Source organism: Panthera uncia, chromosome D4, assembly GCF_023721935.1.
Source record: "Panthera uncia isolate 11264 chromosome D4, Puncia_PCG_1.0, whole genome shotgun sequence".
NCBI lineage: Eukaryota > Metazoa > Chordata > Mammalia > Carnivora > Felidae > Panthera > Panthera uncia.
In genome coordinates this window covers 49414488-49436812 of record NC_064807.1, presented here as the reverse complement: position 1 = coordinate 49436812, position 22325 = coordinate 49414488, and the positions used below count along the sequence as shown (strand labels likewise).

At 35.8% G+C, this 22325-nt stretch overlaps 1 protein-coding gene across 8 annotated transcripts in view; it reads left to right on the top strand.

Moving 5' to 3' along the window:
• The window catches only part of C9orf72 (C9orf72-SMCR8 complex subunit), a 27312-nt gene extending 4987 nt beyond the window's left edge, over positions 1–22325 (top strand). For all 8 annotated transcript variants that reach the window (XM_049624571.1, XM_049624568.1, XM_049624582.1 and 5 more), the window contains 10 exons: positions 519–1006; positions 2351–2410; positions 7631–7726; positions 8437–8501; positions 10654–10726; positions 12499–12615; positions 15386–15621; positions 19053–19110; positions 20211–20320; positions 20443–22325. In XM_049624571.1, coding sequence (XP_049480528.1) covers positions 563–1006; positions 2351–2410; positions 7631–7726; positions 8437–8501; positions 10654–10726; positions 12499–12615; positions 15386–15621; positions 19053–19110; positions 20211–20320; positions 20443–20629 — 1446 coding nt within the window. In that variant the 5' untranslated portion in view covers positions 519–562 and the 3' untranslated portion in view covers positions 20630–22325. The remainder of the gene's footprint in view (positions 1–518; positions 1007–2350; positions 2411–7630; positions 7727–8436; positions 8502–10653; positions 10727–12498; positions 12616–15385; positions 15622–19052; positions 19111–20210; positions 20321–20442) is intronic.

Genomic DNA, 22325 nt, shown 5'->3' with positions numbered 1-22325 from the left:
TTTATTTTCAAATAAGGTCACACTTACAAATACAGAGGGGTAGGACTTGAACATATATTTTGTGGCAGACATGGTTCAACCCACAACAAGTGTGGTGGTCTGTAGCAGAACCCTCCCCTGCCCAATTTGCTCCTCTTTAGTTGCTGTGGTTTAGGGAGCAAATATCCAGTGATAATAGAATTGCACATAGACTAGATATTTGGGAACAGTGAGAGTCTATTCCATTAGCTGTAGTGTATAGTATTTCATATTAATGTTCAAAGGCCCTTTTTTTTAGGTCATTATTATTTTGGATATCTAAGTATATTCTCTGAATATAGGTGACAATTTACTATGTATCAAGGTTATCATATTCACAGGCATTTAATGTGCACTTGCCATGCTAGCTGGTGGGACATGTTTTCAAATCCTTTTTGACCGAAGAGGAGAAAACCACATAGGCCTTTATCATTTGAGTTTCTGAGCTATGACTTTAAAATTGCTGAACCTAATTATTGGTTTTGTATGTCATTGTTTAGATATCCCTGGAGCATTTGGATAATGTGATAGTTGGGATGCAGTGATGTCGAATCTCTGTCCACCACCATCTCCAGCTGTTGCCAAGACAGAGATTGCTCTAAGTGGTGAATCACCTCTATTAGCAGCTACCTTTGCTTACTGGGACAATATTCTTGGTCCTAGAGTAAGACACATTTGGGCTCCTAAGACAGAACAGCTACTTCTCAGCGATGGAGAAATAACTTTTCTTGCCAACCACACCTTAAATGGAGAAATCCTTCGAAACGCAGAGAGTGGGGCTATAGATGTGAAGTTTTTTGTCCTTTCTGAAAAAGGAGTCATTATTGTTTCATTGATCTTTGATGGAAACTGGAATGGAGATAGGAGCACATATGGTCTATCAATTATACTTCCACAGACCGAACTTAGCTTCTACCTCCCGCTTCACAGAGTGTGTGTTGATAGACTAACACATATTATCAGAAAAGGAAGGATATGGATGCACAAGGTGAGTGATTTTTGAGCGTATTAATCATGCTAATCTAGCCATTGAATGTTTATCTTCTGATACATTTATATCTAATTTTTAGAAATTATATGCAATTAATTTCAAACAATAGCTATTATTTGCATCTGCCCTATTAAATTTTTTTTTTAGTGTTTATTTATTTTTGAGAGAGAGAAAGAGACAGAGCACGAACAGAGGAGGGGCAGAGAGAGATGGAGACACAGAATCTAAAGCAGGCTCAAGGCTCTGAGCCATTAGCACAGAGCTCGACGCGGGGCTTGAACCCACAAGCCGTGAGATCATGACATGAGCTGAAGTCCGATGCTTAACCCACTGAGCCACCCAGGTGCCCCTGCATCTGCCCTATTAGATAGATAGGTCTAGTAGTCTGACGTCAGTGATCTTCATAATAACCCTTAAAGGCAGGGGATGATAGCTCTCTGTTATAAAAAGCGAGAACAGAGAAATTAAGAATATCGTAATAAGTTTTAGAGTATGGGTTTGTCTTGGGAACCTTTAACCATAAAACCTTTTTTTCTTTTTGCGTTGCATGACCCTGTTTTTCACTTAGTACTGTGTGTAGGTACAAGCAGTTCAAAACAAGTGTTTCATAAGCAGCCCGCCATGTAGCCTTTGGTCTCTTTAACTTTACCAAGTTCTGAAATTTGTAAAATGAGATTGGACGAAATGGTTTCTAGGAGATGCTCCTTTTAATTTTGCAGATTGAGCCAGAGGAAATTACTGTCATCCCCTAAATCCTGCAGTTTAATATTTAGTGGTATTTATATTTTGGTGTATTTTTGGCAGATCCGAAGAATAAGTTTAACTCTCTTCTGCTCTACGGTTTTGATACTATTGTGGAAGTCTGTTAAAGCATTATTAATCTTCCAAGGCTTTTACCAAATAGTGAAGAGAAATAGCGTCTTTCAAAAGAATAGTGTTTTACTATGTTTGCATACATGTTTTTTTAAATGTTCATGAAAATCATTTAAAATCAGGAAGCCCCAGATTCAACTTGATCTTATTTAATTTGAAAAGTACAAATCATTAGTTTCCTTTGTGAAACTATGCAGATGTTACATTGACTGTTTTCTGACAATTTATCTTTTTTTAACTGCAGAAAAAAGGGTGTTTTTATTTTATTTTGTATTGTTTATAAGAGAAGGAATTTGTTGGATTAATTTCCTGCCCCCTCCCTTTTTTTCCTGCCCTAATGTGGAAAGTATTTTTCCCATGAACTAAATTACACAACAGCATGTCTGCCATTTAACTGTATTGTGAAAACTAAACAAGTATCAAGATGGTTTTTTTAATTTTAACTTTAATAAATTTTCTCTTGCTTAGGAAAGGCAAGAAAATGTCCAGAAAATAGTCTTAGAAGGCACAGAAAGAATGGAAGATCAGGTAAGATACAGAATGCTTACTATCAAAAAGTACAACCTCATGACATGTATCTATATAAGGCTGAGGGCTACTTTTCTTTTTTCTTTCTTTTTAATTTTTTTTTTTAATGTTTATAAATTTTTGAGAAAGAGAGAGAATGTGAGCAGAGGAGGGGCAGAGAGAGTGGGAGACCCAGAACCCGAAGCAGGCTCCAGGCTTTGAGCTGTGAGCATAGATGCAGGCTTGAACTCATGAACCACAGGATCATGACCTAAGCTGAAGTCAGACACTTAACTGACTGAGCCACCCAGGCACCCCTGAGGGCCACTTTTCTTAAGGCCTTTAAGCCATACTATTTTGACAGAGTGAATCTGAAAATGAACAGAGCCTTTGTGGAATTATATGGAATAAACTAAATGAAAATTTCCATATCTTAGATCTGAAGAGTTAAATAAGTGGAGAATAATAGCAATTTTGCTACCTTTTTTCTGTTTGTATAGAGTAAGTTTTGAATAACTTGTTCATACTAAAAATTTTAAGTTTTATATGAGATTTTCTTTAAGGCGTTGCTTCTCAGACATTTCCACAGAAGTTATTATAACGGGAGGGAAGTGAGTATACTCCTAAGATATCTGGGGGTACAGGCACAGTTCTAAGCATAATATTTATTTGAAGTCTCACATTGTATTTTTAAAAGTCATGCAGTTTATATTTTATATCTATTTAATATTACAGTCTGCCAGTGATATTCCTCACCTTATTCTGGTAATAAGTCTCTAGGGAAGCATGCCATGTTTATCCCATGGCTTTTAATGTCCTTAGGGCACAGGCACCAGTATTTGAGATATTTGATTGCAAGGGTACGCTTTCCCTTATGGAAATTAAATGCAAACCATTTTAGTGCAGGGCAGAGATGTTCTGAAGGGGAATCTCTAATGGAGAAAGGGTTCTTTGCTTTTACTCCCATTGCTGCTGGCTGGCCACCCTCAGTGTTCCTTCTGTTTGAACTCCAGTCTGTGGCTGGGTTGTCCTTACTGTGGTTTTCCTTAGCATACCTAAGACATAATAGTACTTTGAACAGTAACTTTTCTAAAAATTTGAATATATAGGGACTTAAACCAGGAAAATACAAAACCCTGTAGAATGACCTACTTTACAAAATTGTTATGTCTGTACTTTTGTAAATAGCTTCCCAGGCCAGAGGAGAGGTAATCCTGGGGAAAGATCTGACACTTAGAAGATGTTTCCGTTTACCCAGAAAAGCCTGGCCTTTACTTACTGGTATTGAGTAGGGTGCCAAGTGCTGGGGGGACTTTTACCAACCTGTAGATGTACCTGCTAGTTATGGAGTAGTTAGTAGGGTTTCCTCAAGATAAAGATATTTAGGACCCAGTAAAATTCTGCTTTTCCTGGGATTTTTTTTTTCAAACTAGAAACCTATACTTAAGAAATTTACCACTATTAATTTTTAAGTTTTATTTCTTTTTTTAAAAAAGTTTGTTTGTTTATAAATTTGTTTATTTATTTGCACTCTTGTTACATGCAAACGCAAGTAGGGGAGGGGCAGAGATGGAGAGAGAAAGAATCCCAAGCAGGCTCCACAGTGTCAGCACAGAGCCCTATGGGGGGCTTGATCCCATGCACCAAGATCATGACCTGAGCTGAGATCCAAGTCAGATCTGAGTTGAAGTCAACCGAGTCACCCAGGTGCCCCAGTTTTATTTCTCTCTTAAGGGCTCTTCTTGAAAATGTTATTGTGTCCCTTCTGTGTATTTGGACCAACAGAAGGTTTTTAAAGGGGAAACATTCTTCTGCTGAGAAGTTCAAGTTAGAGAAGTCAAAGGAGGAAAAGAAACTTGAGGGATTTACTTTAGCGTCTCTTCTGCGTTCAGGCTCGTAGAATTTTTTTTGTTAAGCTTTGATGAAGATATCCATTCACTTAGGATAAATATCTGAGATACGGTTTATGGCACTATATATATGCCTACACTGAAGGGAAAGTATTTTCCTACAGTTTTCCTTTCTGAAAAGAAGCTGCTTGATAACTGAATCCCTGTGAATCTCCCATCATGTGCTTAAAATGACTTTATTTTGAACAAATAAATACTATTTGGGGATGACACATGAGTCTGGAATCAATCACTGACTTCATTCAGTGCAAGTTTTGGATACTTATAGCTATCATCTGATAAAATCACTTTATGAGGAAATCCCTTTATAGCTTGTCATTATTCTTGTTGAATTGCCTGTGTTGATTGTAATTGTAAACAAGAATTTTAAAAATTCTTTTAAAAAACAGAAACAGTGAGTGGTTATGTTTGGAGGCTACTACAGGATGAATTCTTTTTTTTTTTTTTTTTTTAAATAAAACCTATATCTTGCAAGGAGGCTTAGGACTTAGCATAAAATTCCCACAGACAGCATCACATTTAAAGCCCAAGTTTCTGAAAAACTGGGTATAGTCACTCAAAAAATGACTCTTGGAATGACTGAGATTTAAAGACACATTTGAAAAGTTTGAGTAAGATAGTTTCATGAGATGTGAGTGAGGAAAAAGCTGTTAGATTGATCTTATTTATGTGTTTTGAAAACATATTTAGCTAAAATTTAATGGACATGTGACAGTTTATCTACCTCTCTAAAAGTTTACATATTCAGGATGGTCCAGAAATTTGGGGGCAGGGGTGATGGTAATGAATAAATGAGAGATCATCCATTTGAGACACTCTGCGTTTGTGATGTTCTATATTGAACTTGGAATTTCACTCTAGAAACTACAGATTTCAAAATTGCATTTTTGATACATAATTCAAATTTTATCTTGAATTCTAAAGGAAACTTGTCTGTTTTATTGATTGTTAAAATATATGTGATGATTTCAGTTTGCATTTGAGTACTAAACCTTATTGTGAATGTAGACGTTGAGTGTTGAGTTATTTGCTATTTCTAAGCCTTTTTGTGCTTGTTTTTCCTCATTTTTTTTAATGTTTATTTATTTTTGAGACAGAGACAGAGCATGAGCAGGGGAGGGGCAGAGATAGAGAGGGAGACACAGAATCTGAAACAGGCTCCAGGCTCTGAGCTGTCAGCACAGAGCCCGACGCAGGGCTCAAATCCACAAACTGTGAGATCATGACCTGAGCCGAAGTCAGACGCTTAACCAACTGAGCCACCCAGGCTCCAAGTTTTTCCTCATTTTTAAATATAAAATGCATCAATGACCTTTAATTAACAAGAATTTTTATATCTCAAATAAATATCAAAGGAAATCCTTTCTAAATTTGGCATGGCAATTTAATTATAGCATGTAACAGTAAATGATAAGCCAGTGATTCCACTCTGACTAAAGAAAGTCATTCCCAGAAGAATGAAAATGAGTTTATTTATTTTTTCCTATCAAGCAAATCTTTTATTAATTTATCAATTTCTTATAAACTACTTTACTCTTATTTTTTAAGTTGTGGTAAAGGACCCTCCCCTGCTAATGCTCTGTCTCTCTCTCAAAAATAAATAAACCTTAAAAAAAAGAGTTTAAAAAATAAAGTGGGGGGTGCCTGGGTGACTCAGTCAGTTAAGCATCCGACTTTGGCTCAGGTCATGATTTCTTGGTCTGTGCATTCAAGCCCCACGTTGGGCTCTGTGCCGACAGCTCAGAGCCTGGAGCCTGCTTTGGATTCTGTGTCTTCCTCTCTCTCTGACCCTCCCCTGCTCATGTTCTGTCTCTGTCTCTGTCTCTCTCTCAAAAATAAATAAACATTAAAAAAAGTTTAAAAAAATAAATTGTGGAAAAGGACACTTAACATGAAATCTATCCTCAACAAAACTTGAAGTGTATTGTGTAATATTGCTAACTACATGTACATTATCATACAGCAGATCTCTACAGCTTCTTCATCTTGTATGACTGAAACCATATACCCATTGAACAGTAACCTCCCATTTTTCCCTCCCTCCAGCCTCTAGCAACCACCGTTATTCGTTTGACTTCTGTGGGTTTGACTACTTAGATACCTCATATAAATGGAATAATGCACTATTTATCCTTCTGTGACTGGCATATTTCATTTAGCATAGTGTCCTCAAGATTTATCCATGTTGTGTATGGCAGCATTTCCTTCTTTTTAAGGTCCGTTGTATGTATACACCAAATCTTCTTCATGCATGCTCCCATAGATGGACATTTAGGTTGTTTCCATACCTTGGGTATTATGAATAATGCTGCATTGAACACAGAAGTACAAATATCTCTTTGAGAGCCTGTCTCCAATTCTTTTGGATAAATATACAGAAGTAGGATTTCTGGATTATATGCTAGTTCTATTTTTAATTTTTTGAAGAACCACCAGAGTGTTTTGGGTAGTCGCTGCACCATTTTATATTTCTTCCAACAGTGCACAGGGATCCAATTTCTCCATATCTTCACCAATACTTGTTATTTTCTGGGTTTTCTTTTTGTTTTTGTTTTATATTGGCCATCCTAACAGGTATGAGGTGATATCTCATAGTAATTGTGATTTGCATTTTCCCGATGATGAGTGATGAAAATCAGTTTTAAATAGTACATACATCTTTTAGAAATGCTTTGAAATAGTAGACATGTTTGGGGTTGTGTTCTAACAAGCTATCGAGTGTTTCTATCAAAGGGTGTCATTCTTGGTTTCGGTTCTTAATATTTTATTGTCCTGTTGGTCCTATACAGGTTTTCCCCGCTATCCAAAAGTAGAGTCTTCCTATAGAACATTTCATACACTGAAATGGCCGTAAAGTGAGGAAGCAATTACCATTAATTTACATGGAAAAGTTCTTGAGCATTCCCAGACCCAAAACATAACCCGTCTTACACATCTCAGATACCTTAGAACACACCCTGCTAAGGAATGCACAAAATAAATCGAGACAGATGCTCACCACCATCCAAAGCTAAGGCAGCTTGATGCTGAGATGCCTAGGGTAGTTCCTGGGGAAGGAGCTTAGCAGGGCCTCTCCTGCGCTCAGGGTATGTGCTGCCTCTTAGAGGGGTTCATTGCAAAACAGGTGCTCAACCCCTTTTAGCTTTTTACCTTTTTTTTTGGTGAAAGCAAAAATCTTCTTTGGATTCCTTTTGGTTACTGAAAACAGGTACTAATGTAGGTCTTTGATAAAAGCAAAGTGGTGTAACTCGAACTTTGGAAAAGCAGGGGATACCTTCATTGTGTAATTTTTTTTTTTTTTTTTCCGCTTCATTTTGCTTTTTTTGTACAGGGTCAGAGTATTATTCCAATGCTTACTGGTGAAGTAATTCCTGTAATGGAGCTGCTTTCATCCATGAAATCACACAGTGTTCCTGAAGAAATAGATGTAAGCCATGACTTGTATTATTAAATAAGAACAATGGTACCACCTCTTATCAATTCCCTTGAGTTCTATTACTATTATGTATATTAGTAGCATTCTAATTTTACTAGTGTGCATTTTTTGTCATACATGCTATTCCTATGAAGTGTTAACCACTTTAATAACACACACATAAAATACTAAGTTTTATGGCCAAAAAGAGGCTTTTTTGGTCAGTGACAGTTGTGACAGAATTACACCTATTTAGTTTAGAAGTAGGAGAATTCCAGACCTTAAAGAAGCAGTCAGTATTTAATGCAGTACTTTTGGTAAAAAAGCAGTGTACAAGTCAGTAGTGATAAACACAAGTTTACTTATATTCCATAATCTAGTTTCTTAATCACATGTTGACATTTTGAATCACACGGTAAGAGTGCGTAGAGAAATCTTTAGGAAACTTTTCTGGTTTCTTTCTGACTGTGTCATTAAGATTCGTCTCCTGATTCTGACAGCAAAGAATAGGAAGTTGTTCTCATAAAAATTGTTGTTTAACCTGCCTGACAAGTTTTCACATTTGTTCTCCTGAAAGTTTATAGAAGCGCAGAGATGGCTTTATTGGGATTCTTGATGCTTAGAAATGAGGGCAATGTTTTCTGTTGAACTGAGACTTGAGAGTGTTATTTCACTGCCGTATTATAACCAGAATAACTTCTTTTTTTTGTGGTACATTTTAGATAGCTGATACAGTTCTCAATGATGATGACATTGGTGACAGTTGTCATGAAGGCTTCCTTCTCAAGTAAGAATTTTGTTTCCTTCATAAAAGGTGGATAAAGGACATAGAAATCTTATGCTCACCAATGACATGATTTGGAAGGAAGAAAGTAATAGAATAGCTACCCAAACTATTCTAGGAACATTGGTTCATATTTGAACTATTACTTAGCTTTGTGTTATTTTTTCATTTGTTACATGTCTGTGATATATTTGATGTTACTCTTTTTAATACTGAAAGAAGCCGAGTTTCCATAGTGCCCAGACAGAAAATCTTGTTGGTTCTGGTTTCTTGTTTTACTTCTCATTAAATCTGAAACTAAGAACAAAAGGGGTTCTTAGACCCATTTCTAATGTTGGTGGGGTTCCTCACACCAACAAACAATGCTTTAGATACCAAGTGGGTCCTACGATTTAATTCATTTCTGGCACTTTCTGCCTAGAGATAATGTCAGATTCCCCAGATTAAGGGTTCAATCCCACAAGACTGTGTCCCACCTACCCTCCAGACACTAGTCACAAGCCCAAGTTTTCACCTGTGCTTCTGACTGGCTAGATATTAGAGATCCCAACCACCCATCCGTGGACTTCAGACATCAGTGACAAGTCCAGGATGTTACCTGTTCTTCTCACCAACTGGCTATAAATCCTATGACTCTCTCCTTGTGTTCCATTAATTTACTGGAGCAGCTCACAGAACTCAGAGAAACATTTTATTTACTGGATTACTGGTTTATTGTAAAGGATAGAATCTAACATACAGATGAACATCTATATGGAAGAGATGCATAGGATAAGGTTTGGGGAAAGGGTGAAGAGCTTCCATAGCATCTCTGAGCACACATCTTTCCCCAGATCTCCACGTGTTCACCAACCCAGAAGCTCTCCAAATCCCTTCCTTTTGGGTTTTCATGGAGGCTTTGTTACATAGGCATGGTTGATCAAATCATTGGCCGTTGGTGATAACTTCCATCCCCTCTCCCCTACCCAGAAGTCAGCGGGAGGGACTGAAAGTTCTAATCTTTAGTGGTTGGCTCCATTGGCAATCAGCCCCCATCCTTAGATGTTTTCCAAAAGTCGCTCCATTAACATAACAAAAGGCATCTTTATCTTTTCCTGCACTTAGGAAATTCTAAGTGTTATGGGAGCTGTGAGCCAGGAAATGTGGATAAAAAACAAATACGTATTTCTTAAAATCACAGTATCACAGAACCCTTACAAATTGAATTGCATTGTGGATGCATTTAAGTTGTTTAGGCCTAGAAAAGAAAATTATTTGTTATTTTTACTTATCCTTTCCATCTTATAGTAGATTTTAGTACTTAAGAGTGTGGGCTCTAAAACCAGACTTCCTGGGTTATTGCTGTGTGTAAACTGGGGCAAGATACCTGAAGCCTCTGTGCCCCCATCTCCTCATCTGTAAAATGGGAATAATAGTAGTACCTACTTAATAGGATTGTTGTAAGAATTGAGTGAGATAAATCATACCAAGCCCTTAAAACAGCACCCGGAACGTATAAGCACGCAAGAGCTAATGGCTAACATTTTCTACTTTTGTCTCTTCTAAGGAAAATGTTAATGACTGTTAATGACAGTAATATCAGCCAACATTTATCCCTCTCCTAAGTGCGCTCTCTGCACTTAGAATCTCATCTTCTACCTCAGTGATTCTTTATGATTGCAGATTATCGTGAAGTTTTATTTTGTTTTTGATGAGAAGTGACAGGATAAAGTATTTGCTTTTATGTCCGTAGTCTTTTCCTTTAGGTTCATGATGGAAACTCGGAGGTGTGAGTGTTTTGAACCCGGAAGCTTTACATAGTATGAATCAGAAGGACTTTAGTCCCCCTTCCACTCACTGTCAGCCGTTCATATCCTTGTTTTTAATCCCATTTGACTTTAAGTAAATCACTTAACCTCTCAACACCTCAGTTTCTTTCATTATAAAATGGTGATATTTTACTAACTGGGTTTTAAGTTCAAATGGGAGGATCTGTGTGAAAGGCCTGTGGAAAAAAGGTAAAGTACCGTGGAAATAAAAGGTGGCATTTTACTTACAGTTTGTCATTCATCATGTAAAGCTAGTCTGTTACTTGAAGTTCGCATGCCCTTTTTTTGTTTAGTTTGTGAAATTGCTTTACAGCCAATGTTTTTCGTCTTTTTTCTCCACCTTGCAGTGCCATTAGCTCACACCTGCAGACCTGTGGCTGTTCAGTCGTAGTAGGTAGCAGTGCAGAAAAAGTAAATAAGGTAATTTATCTTATAATCCAGCACATAATCTCACTTCTTAATACTGCTAACATATCATGGATTGTGATTTAAAAGTTAGGTTGTAGTCAAGCAAAATTACTGTGACACCCTGTGCAGAAGTAAGTCGAAGTAAACTGCTTAAATAGGAAATCATTTATCAGTTTCATTTTGATAATTCATTAATAATATTCATAAATATGATACAGTTCTCAGTATTGTATAAATGGTTTTGAGAATTTCATTAAAATAAGGTATTTTTTAAAAAATTTGTCTTCTATTTTCTGATGTCACTTAATAAGTATGAAGATAACCATGTACTTGTGATACTAATTCCAAAGAAATGTTATCTAATTATTCATTTTGATTTCTTACATTATTTTCCTCCTAAATCTGTTTCTTTTAGGGACCTATCGCTGTTCAGTGGTCAGTGGAAATTATGTTTTACTCAGTAACGTCTGTGACCACTTCCTTCAGTGCTCTATGAGTTACTAAAGAATTAATGAAGTTAATTCATTAATTAATGAAGTTAATTCATCAAAAGTAGTGCCTTACTTTTCCAAACGTTAGGCACTAAACTAAGGGATTTTGTACTTTACTTCACTGACTGTTAACTAGAAAGAGAGAAATTGCACATATCTATCAGTTTAAGCAAACCTGACTTCTCTTTTTATGTTTTATATAGGAAATATGTTAGCAATAATTATTTCCTTGACAAATAATATTTGTAATTTTTTTCTCAAGTTACCTACCCTGTATGCTTGCATGACCCTTAATTTACCAAAATTATATTTTTCCATACATCCATTTGTGAAAGGTTAATGCATCTCTGTTGTTATGCTGGTCTAGTGATTTATTATTACATCTGTTACCCCAAGAAGGTAACTTTCCCTCTGTGTCACCCAGAGCCTTCAGGGTCACAGAAGGACTTCCCAGTAGCTTTCTGGAAGGAGAGAGGCTCTGTGGTTGGGGCCCTGTGTATTTTAAAACATTTTTTTCATTCCACATCCTCTTCTGGCATGATCACTTCTCTTTTATCTTTTTAATTTGAGAAAAGGGATGCCATCACTCTATATTGAAAGCTAGTACTTTAATCTAAAAACTCTGAATATAGTCTGAATTCCAACATACTTACATGGCTTTTTACTTTTCCTAATAGAGCTATAGATCAAATCCTGTTAGAATCCTAGATTTCTAAACCCCAACCAAAGTTTTGCTTATTTTAAATCAAATTTGATAGAATTAATTCTCATTCTGTTGAAGGATTTGGACACTCCTGATATTCATTATAATGAGATTTCATATGTCGAACTGTTCAACCGAAGCCATAATTCTGCCTAATTCAACTGCATTTAGTTTTCTTATCCAAAATTGTTTATTTTCATTTGAAAAATACTTGCTGCTGGGTGGAGGTAGAATTAATAATTATATTAAGTCATTAGTTCTTACTGAAATATAAAAGTTCCATGGTCAAAGAGTTGGATAAAGTATGCATATTATATCAACACCTGGAAAGTCAATATATATTCCAATGCTAAAGGTTTTGAGATACCATACATTTACCACCATTTGCCAAACTTACTTGACCACAGGATTCCTATTTTAGGCAACAACTGTTATGTCCCATGGACTACTCCAGGTGACTAAGGAAAACTTTTTTCTTAGGATGTATTTTATCGACAGTAATGGTTGAAGTTTCTTTTCAGATTTCTTTCATAAGCAGACCAGTGGCCTTTTAATTTCCTATTTTAATGCTAAAATATTTTCTTTTACAGATAGTGAGAACATTATGCCTTTTTCTGACTCCAGCAGAGAGAAAATGTTCCAGATTATGTGAAGCAGAATCATCATTTAAATACGAGTCAGGGCTCTTTGTACAAGGCCTGCTAAAGGTATAGTTTCTATTTGTCACATGTGAAAGCAATTTTTTAAAATCATTTTTGACATTCTGTATAAATACACTGTGAATATTAGCATGTGGTGCATCTCATGTTTGTATGCCAAGGAGCTGACTATTATGCACAAGTCTGAGCACAGAGTATATATCTTACAGATTTATAATTAGTATGAGTGAAACAGCTTAGAGTATCTTTTTGTGTGTGTGTCTGTTTGGTTTCCTATAGCTGCCTGTCTGGCTCCAGGATTATTTGTTTTTTAATATGCGGTTGAATCTGGGGCGCCTGGGTGGCTCAGTCGGATAAGCATCTGACTTCAGCTCAGGTCCTGTTCTCGTGGTTCCTGCGTTCGAGCCCCGTGCGTCGGGCTCTGTGCTGACAGCTCAGAGCCTGGAGTCTGCTTCGGATTCTGTGTCTCTCTCTCTCTCTCTGCTCCTTCCCCGCTTGCACTCTGTCTCTCTCTCAAAAATAAATAAAACATTAAAAAAAATATATGTGGTTGAATCAGATTGCACATCTAAAATAGTTACTTTTTTTTCTGAAAAGGATTTGAATTTTTGTGTTAGCATTTTTTATGTACTGTATTCATTTATTGAAAAAAAATTTAAAGCTGCTTCCTGTCTTCAAAATTGTGTATAGGATTTGAACAATGCATATATATTTTCACATGTAGGTAATTTTAAATTATTTTACATTTTTCTTTTATTTATTTTCTTTTTCTTTTTAATTCCAGTATGGTTAACATACAGCATTATATTCGTTTCAGGTGTATAATACAGTGTTCCAGTAATTCTGTACATTCATGTTCATCGTGATAGGTGTACTCTTAATCCCCATCACCTGTTTTACCCATCCTCCCATCCCCTTCTAATAACCATAAGTTTGTTCTCTATAGTTTTTGTTCATTTGTTTTGTTTCTTAAATTCTTAGACGGGTGAAATCATATGGTACTTGTCTTTCTCTGACTGCTTGAATCTGCTTTTCTTTTTTTTTTTAATTTTTTTTTTTTTTTTTTTTAACGTTTATTTATTTTTGAGACAGAGAGAGACAGAGCATGAACAGGGGAGGGGCAGAGAGAGAGGGAGACAGAGAATCTGAAACAGGCTCCAGGCTCTGAGCAGTCAGCACAGAGCCCGACGCGGGGCTCGAACTCACGGACCGCGAGATCATGACCTGAGCCGAAGTCGGCCGCATAACCGACCGAGCCACCCAGGCGCCCCTTGAATCTGCTTTTCAAGGAGCAAGGCAGATAAATGTAAATTAGAAATTGTTTTCAATAATTACAGGGAAGACAGTTTATTCATTTTATTGAAACTATCATTGATGTTTCAATTACAGTCAAAAGATGGGAGAAGGTAGATTTCCTAATGGTTATGTGATTCTCATAGCGAATGCTTTCTTGAGGATCTATGCATAGCAAAATGAAACAAAACATATTAAAAGTTGTGGCAAATAAAAATTATATTCAGCTTTTGCATTTTTAACAGTGTGCATGCTTTGAGCTCAGAATAATACAGAAACTACTTAAGGGATGTAACTATTTCCAATTTGAATTTTACAAGTCTGAAAATTAGAACTTCTTTTTATCAAAGGCATGATAAGGTACTTAGTACTTTTATTTTCTTAGTACCCTCTCATTTAGTTATGTAATTTTATCCCTAAAAGGGACCTATACCAGATGCATAGAGGAAAACTTGAAACTATAATCTAATGAAAAATATTTGTTAAGAGTTTTCCATATAAGTATAAATTGTTAAGCCTTTCAGAAATATTTTAACATTGTCAAGAGCCTTAAAGATGTTCAAAAATTGGGGTGCCTGGATGGCTTAGTCAGTTGAGTGTCTGACTCTTGATTTCAGCTCAGATCATGATCTGAGGGTTGTGGGATTAAGCCCTGCATACAGTTCCACACTGAGCATGGATCCTGCTTAAGATTCTGTCTCTGTCTCTGTCTCTCTCCCCCTTCCTCTCCCCCCTCCCCCACTCAAGTGCATGCATGTGTGCAGGCACTCTCCCTCTCTCTTGGTCTCTAAAATAAAAAATAAAAATGTTCAAAGACTTAGCTTACTATCTATATTTCTGGAAATCTTAGGGAAGCAGTTGTATAAGAAGAAAGATTTACTTATGAAAGTGTTTATTATAGCATTATAAGAGTGAAAAATTGAAAGTAGCCTCTATATTGTATTCATAACATATACCAGTGTTTCATACACAGATATTTGTTACATGGCAGTTGACTACCCAACTGACAATACTTGGAAAGAAGTACATTTTTTTACTTACAAAAATTATATATTCATTGAGATTTAAAAGAACATTAGGAATAATCAAGAACAAAATAAAAAGTTACCCATACTCTCATAATCCAATGTATAACCACCGTTAATATTTGGCATCTATCTTTCTGGTCTTTTTTTCTTCTGTATGTATCTTTTACATAGTTCCCTGTCCCTATCCCTGCATATTTTAACCTCCTTTTTCCATAATATGTTGTGAATATCTTTCTGTATCAACACAAATTGATAACTTCAGTTGTTCTGCAAATTCATTTTTAGTAGCTAAATAATAAGCCATTTTTTGTTTAATCAGTTCTCTTTTTGGATGCTTACTTGTTTTCTAGTGTTCACTATTTCAGCCAGTGCTTTAGTGCACACATCACTAAAACTTTGTATACGATGGATCTGTTAAAGCCAGTTTTTCTGGTTAAAAAATAATTCTTCGTGTCTTTTGACATATAAGACAATGAATTTTCTTTTCATTATGACAGGATTCAACCGGAAGCTTTGTGCTCCCGTTCCGGCAAGTCATGTACGCTCCCTATCCCACCACACACATAGATGTGGACGTCAACACTGTCAAGCAGATGCCACCATGTCACGAGCATATTTACAATCAGCGCAGATACATGAGATCTGAGCTGACAGCATTCTGGAGAGCCACGTCAGAAGAAGACATGGCTCAGGATACAATCATCTATACAGACGAAAGCTTCACTCCTGATTTGTACGTAATAATGTTATTGTTAAACAGTATTGTGCAGTTGTATCTTTTATGAGTAAAATCAAGTGTGTATTTGAAAGGAATGAACTATTACTAAGAGAATTATGCTTGAAGAAAAATTTGGTTAGTCATACCTTTTTTCTTAAATGTCTGTTTTTCTTAATGTAATTATGTTTTGCATAGAGAGATTAGATTAGTCCTTAAAAGTAAATATTTAAAGGCACCTGGGTGGCTCAGTGGGTTAAGCGTCCAACTTCGGCTCAGGTCATGATCTGTGCTGACAGCTCAGAGCCTGGAGCCTGCTTCAGATTCTGTGCCTCCCTCTCTCTCTGCCCCTCCCCCTCTCATAGTCTGTCTCTCTCAAAAATAAACAAAAAAAAATTTTTTTAAGTATTTAAGTATTTATTTAACAAATATATATTGAGGCCCTAGGAACCGTAATAGGTGCTAAGGCTGGTAGTGACCAACTGGGGGCACCTTTGTGGCTCAGTCAGTTAAGCGTCCGATTCTTGATTTTGGCTCAGGTCATGATCTCACAGTTCATGGGATTGAGCCCTGTTGCATTATGCACTGACAGCACAGGACCTGCTTGGGATTCTCTCTCTGCTTCATCCTGCTCACACTCTCTCTTTCTCTCTCAAAATAAATATTTAAAAAAAATAGTGACCAACCAGATAGCCCCAACCCTTGGCATTGCTTATTAGTCTAGTGTATAAGACTCATTAGAAGGCATTTTAACTTAACTAAAGAAGTAATTCTAAGTCTTTTTTTCTTGATATGTGAATATAAAATACAGTAGAACTACAAAAATACATTTACAGAGCATTCTTTTATTTGCATTTCATATTGTGTTACTCATTTTTTACCATAAAGTGTGATCACTAAATAAAAAAAGGAAAAGTAGTGATAAAATGTTGAAAGTGGACCTAATGAGAGAAAAAATTATAAATTTGTATTATAAACCCCAAGAAAATACTTAAGTTCTACATCAGGAAAAGAAATGGAGTATAGTATAATGGTTCTCTTTAATCAGTGTAAAGTACCTGGCATATATAATGTGCTCAATATATGTTAACTGTGATAATCCAGTTCTGAGTGTACAAAGCAGCAGTAAAATTGGAGCATGCAACTCTGTCCTGTGTTTCTAAGAAAGATTTTGAGCTGAGATAGGGGACATGTGGAGCACCAGTAGTCACACAGAAGATGGTGACAAAAGCAGAGAAAAGGAGCACCCATGTCCAAGGGATCCCCAGCCTCACGTGTCTCTAAAAGATGACATCATTAGGACCCATCTTTTCTCAGCTGTGCGTGCACCGATCTTGTTGGTTCCTTAGAAAGTTTTAAGAGAATTGGTTTAGAAAATGAATTGGTCAAGGGGCACATGGGTGACTCCATCCGTCAAGGGTCCGACTTTTGGTTTTGACCCAGGTCATGATCTCACGGTTTGTGAGATGGAACCCCGCATCCGGCTCTGCACTGACAGCACAGAGCCTGCTTGGGATTCTCTCTCTCCCTCCCTTCAGGCCTCTCTTCAGCAGGCCCCAGCCCTGCTCATTCACTCTGTCTCTTCCAAAATAAATAAAATAAACTTTCAAAAGAAAAAAGAAGGAAAATGAATTGGTCAAAATCGGAATTCCAGGTGATGACTATGTTTTCAAGTATTGGTAATTTTGGTACACGTGTAGTAATTCTCAAAATTAGTCTGTGCTTTCAAGCATTTTCTTCTTAACTAAAGTGTTTAGTATTTTTTCTGTTTTGGTTTTTTTTGGGTTTTTGTTGTTTTTTTTTTTTTTTTTTTTTGTTACTTCAGATATCCTTTTTGGGGAATTTAGTGAACTTTAGGATGGATTTACCACCTATATTTTTATTTTTATTTTTTTAGAGAAAGTGTATGTATGCTTTTAACATTTCTTACTCATTTTAGCCAGTTATGTTTGAATGCTTCACTGATTTGACAGATGTTGATTAGCCATCTAGTCTTATTTTTGTTGGTGATAAAATAAAAAACCATAGTGTCATGAATTTTTAAAATTTGTTTACAACTCTAAGTAAATTTTCTGAGCATCAAATGGGCCCAAAATGATATTTTCTACCATTAGATTGTGTATTAACTTTTATATGTTACAGATACTGTATTTTTTAGTTTTCTTTAAATAATATTATTTCATTTTAAGATATTTTTAATTTTAATTCTTTTTTTTTAATTTTTATTTTTTTAACGTTTATTTACTTTTTTGAGACAGGCTCCGAGCTGTCGGCACAAGCCCGACGCGGGTCTTGAACTCAGACTGTGAGATCATGACCTGAGCCGAAGTTGGACGCTCAACCGACTGAGCCACCCAGGCGCCCCTATTAAAAATAGTTACACTCTTAAAAATAGTTACACTCACTGCCACTACGTGAAAAATCAGTCACTAGAAATATTCTTTTTTAACACTTGCTTCATCTGATTTACTTATTACTGAGACAATCAGTGAAATAGTATATTCAGAACACTAGACTTAAATAATTTAGCCTTATTCTCTCTCCAAAGCCAGAAAAGGGGTACTGTTACTACCAAATTGGACACCAGTTGCACAGCCAGTAATCATGAAATGCTGATTTTTTTTTTTCCTTCTGAATTTCCTTCTTCTGTAATTTGGTATACCCATCTCCTTAACTAGGAAATTTTAGGTACTTTCCTATTTATTTATGCATACACACCTCTTTGCCAGTCTTGTCAGTTCGATGATGATCCCTACCATTTTCAGTTAAAAATTGCTTACCTTATGGTATGTTAGATATACACTATCTCAAGTGTGCACATTATCTCAAGTGTGAGTTAACGTCTTAGTTTCTTACTCCGATCATTACCAAGTAGCTTATACTTTCCTAAGTAATTGGTTCTTGTTACTTGCCTGATGGTAGGTTTGTTGATGCAACTCAGTGGTCAAGATGTTCATTAATCCCATTTGAATGTTTCTTAGTGTTCACCCTTTTACCTTTTTCTTCCTGAACAGCTTATTATAAGTTATTATAAGGTTAACCTTTTATTTTATTTTGGGTTTTGATGGTAGTAATATGTGTTTATTTTTGTTGCTTTTATTTTTTTGACATGGCAGGAATTGGTATTTATTAATTCTCTGAGGCTCTCAAATTTTTTTTATAAGGTGAGGGTACAAAAATAGATTGATAGGTACTTACATGCCCTTGGGACTGCTTATATCTTTAAGAGAAAAATAATTACATACTGTCTTGACAAACTCCAGTAATATACAAGTGTATCCTTGAGTTAAAATGAATATGTATTTTATATCTCCAAATATATACATCTAATTTTTATAAATATGTTTATATGTAATATTCCATTTCTAAGAATTAATTTGACTGGAGCGAGGGATTTGGGAAAGTAGCGTTATACAGACATTTCAACATTTGGGCTGTTTTCTTTGTAGGAATATTTTTCAAGATGTCTTACACAGAGACACTCTAGTAAAAGCCTTCCTGGATCAGGTAAATGTTAAACCTAAGATTGTCAAAATGAATAGTATGACATATTATCTTTTTTAATATATACTACATTGCCTGTGCGCATGCGCTCTCTCTCGCTCTCTCTCTCTATATATATCATCATAGAATTAAGTTACTATCTTTTCGTAGTGTCTCATGTCTTTCCAAAGTGTCTACATGATTTTTCTTTTGAATTGTTAATGGCCATGGGCTGTATATTAACAACTAAAGATGCAGTATTCCCCAGTTAATAATAATAAATGTTTTAATTCCAACCACTAACATATAACTCCAGGTGTTTTCTTTTGGGGAGGGGAGAATGGTTTTTATTTGCCTTAATTGGGCCAAAATATCTTTAAAACTTGTATACTTCTACTGAAATAATAACATCTTTATTGTCTTATTCTTTTCAAAAATAATCTGCTTAATTAACATTTTAAGAAAATTATAGATTACATGGGACTTATTTCCTAATATAACAGAGCTGTGTCATAATATCATTCTGGGGATCAGGCCAGGAACAGGGTCATAGAAGTAGCTTTGAAATAATGAGGTCCTTAAGTTAACTCAAAATTTTGGAACCAGATCTGTGTGGTCTGTGACATATTGCAAAGTTCAGAGATAATTCACAATCATGCAATGAATTCCATGCTTCTCACGCTGAATAAAATCATTCTATCATTACACATGTACCCTCAACACCCCAAGAGGAGAGAGAGAGAAGAAGACCTCAAAACCCTAGCCTATAAGCGTGGCTCAACTTCTGAGAGCTTGGATTTTATTTGGAGATATGGGCAGAAAAAGTTAAGTACACATCAGGACGCACATTACATCATGATTCTTAATAAAGTAAATAGGGATATATATTTGAGGTAAAATGCAAAATTAGAGTCCATTTTCAAAGATAAAATAGAAAACTTCAGAAAAACATGATCGCCTCTAAATTCAGTACTTCCTGTCTGTTAGGGGCATCAGTAGGAATGGTTGTGGAGAGCTGCTCTAATGTGTGTTAGCTGCCAGACGTTGTCAACACTGTGATAGAAATATGCTGTATAAGAAGATTTGGAGCAAATTATTTATTAAAATGTTTGATTTTCCTGTAGGTCTTTCATTTGAAGCCTGGTTTATCTCTCAGGAGTACTTTCCTGGCACAGTTTCTACTCGTCCTTCACAGAAAAGCCTTGACGCTAATAAAGTATATAGAAGATGATACGTAAGTAAAGCTATATGGAATAAAAACCTTTGTGCATTGTGCTTTGTTTTGTTCCTTTTGGACGTTTTCTATATATTTTTATGTATTTATATGTAAAAAGGTTTTTTCTTCATTATTTATAGGCAGAAGGGGAAAAAGCCCTTTAAGTCTCTTCGGAACCTGAAGATAGACCTTGATTTAACAGCAGAGGGCGACCTTAACATAATAATGGCTCTAGCTGAGAAAATTAAACCAGGCCTCCACTCATTTATCTTTGGAAGACCTTTCTATACTAGTGTACAAGAACGAGATGTTCTAATGACTTTTTAAATGTGTAACTTATTAAATATATTTTGTCACCGTGATGATTGCCGCTGAAGTAGCTCAGTGGTGTGGGAAACATCATTCCCTTGGGTCATGTCCCAGACTCCTACTTGGCAATGCAGTTAAAGTTAGTTACACTACACTTGTCACAAGTCTGTCAAGGGATGTCCGGTGCATTGTTACAATGGATGCATCTTTTCCTAGGTGTGCTGTCTTGAGATACAGACTTATGTTTACAGTTAGAGTAAATGTTCCTGCTATCTTTTAAAGATACAATAATAAGATATGAACTTGACCACAACTACTGTTTTTGAAATTTACAATTCATGGTTTACATGTATCAAAGTGAAATCTGAGTTACTTTTCACAGATATAATACTAGTTGACTTTTCATCTCTTGGTATTCCTTGGTATGTAAGATTACTGTAATACTTTTATAATCAGCTGAAAGTTAGAGCATCTGAATCATTTCAGTTCCACAAAAGGAACTTAGTTGGAACATAGGTTAAGTATTAGAAAGAATGTATTGATCAAGCAGATGTTTAATTCAAATTAATTATTAGATCCTCCTTTGTAGACTGGGTAGTCCTTAGGGTTCAGTCTGTGTAGAAATATCACGCAGTATGTATAGTCCGGATTATGGTAAACCAGGCAGGGTATTTGTGTGTGTGTGTGTGTGTGTGTGTGTGTGTGTGTGTGTTGAGCTCTGTCAAAGACAATAGAGGAAATTGGATTTTATGTTTTAGTAGTTATTGCAAACTATTTAAATTAATTTTTATTATTTTTGAGCCAAATTGAAATGTGTACCTCCTGTGCCTTTTTTTTTTCTTGGAAAATATAATTACTTGGAAGAAGTTCAGATTACACTAGTCAGCCATTTTTATCTTGTTTTCCTCCTGCGTAGTCTTACCCTCATTTGGCAGTTGTAACTCCAAGATTATGAAATGTAATGGAGAATATACTAACTAGTAAGATCCTTTTACAGGAACAGAGAACAATATCTTGTCCTTTTCCTTCTCAAATTTCTTCCCTTACTTTTGAGGTTATTGCCAGGTCTATTTGCCTCTGCATCATGTGAGGAAAACAGGAGAAACTTTATTGATGTGCTATTTTACTAGGTGCTACTTTGGCGGAACTAAGTGGTCAATTTCTTTTGTTTCCTTAATGTCTTTGGACCATTGTGCTAGCTGTAAACTGATTAATATAATTCTTTGCTAGAACCGTTTTGACATAATAGTATATACAAGCATAAAAATTATTTTTATTTAAAACTGTGGAAGTTACACAAAAGGGAAAAGTATTTATAAGAAAGGGATAAAAGTGACAGAGCCCCTCTGCCATTGCTCACCAAATGGAACCAAAACTAACATGTTATGTTCTGAAAGGTCCTAATTACCTTTCACATCACTAATAAGAAGAGTGTAGACATCTTGATTTTTAGACACAAACCGAATGAGATGACTGGTGCTCTGTGGTGCACTCATGAAAGAATTTACAGATACCACCTTATTGTACCCCTTACTCAGTGCTTCTTATGTGATTGATTATTAAAGAGTGCTGACCGATTATTTTCTTTTGCTGGTTTATTGTACTGTTACATGGAATGCAAGTTGTACAGTGAACTAAGTTATTAAAGCATGTGTAAACATTGTTATATATCTTTTCTCCTAGGTGGAGAATTTTGAATAAACTGTCTTTGAAA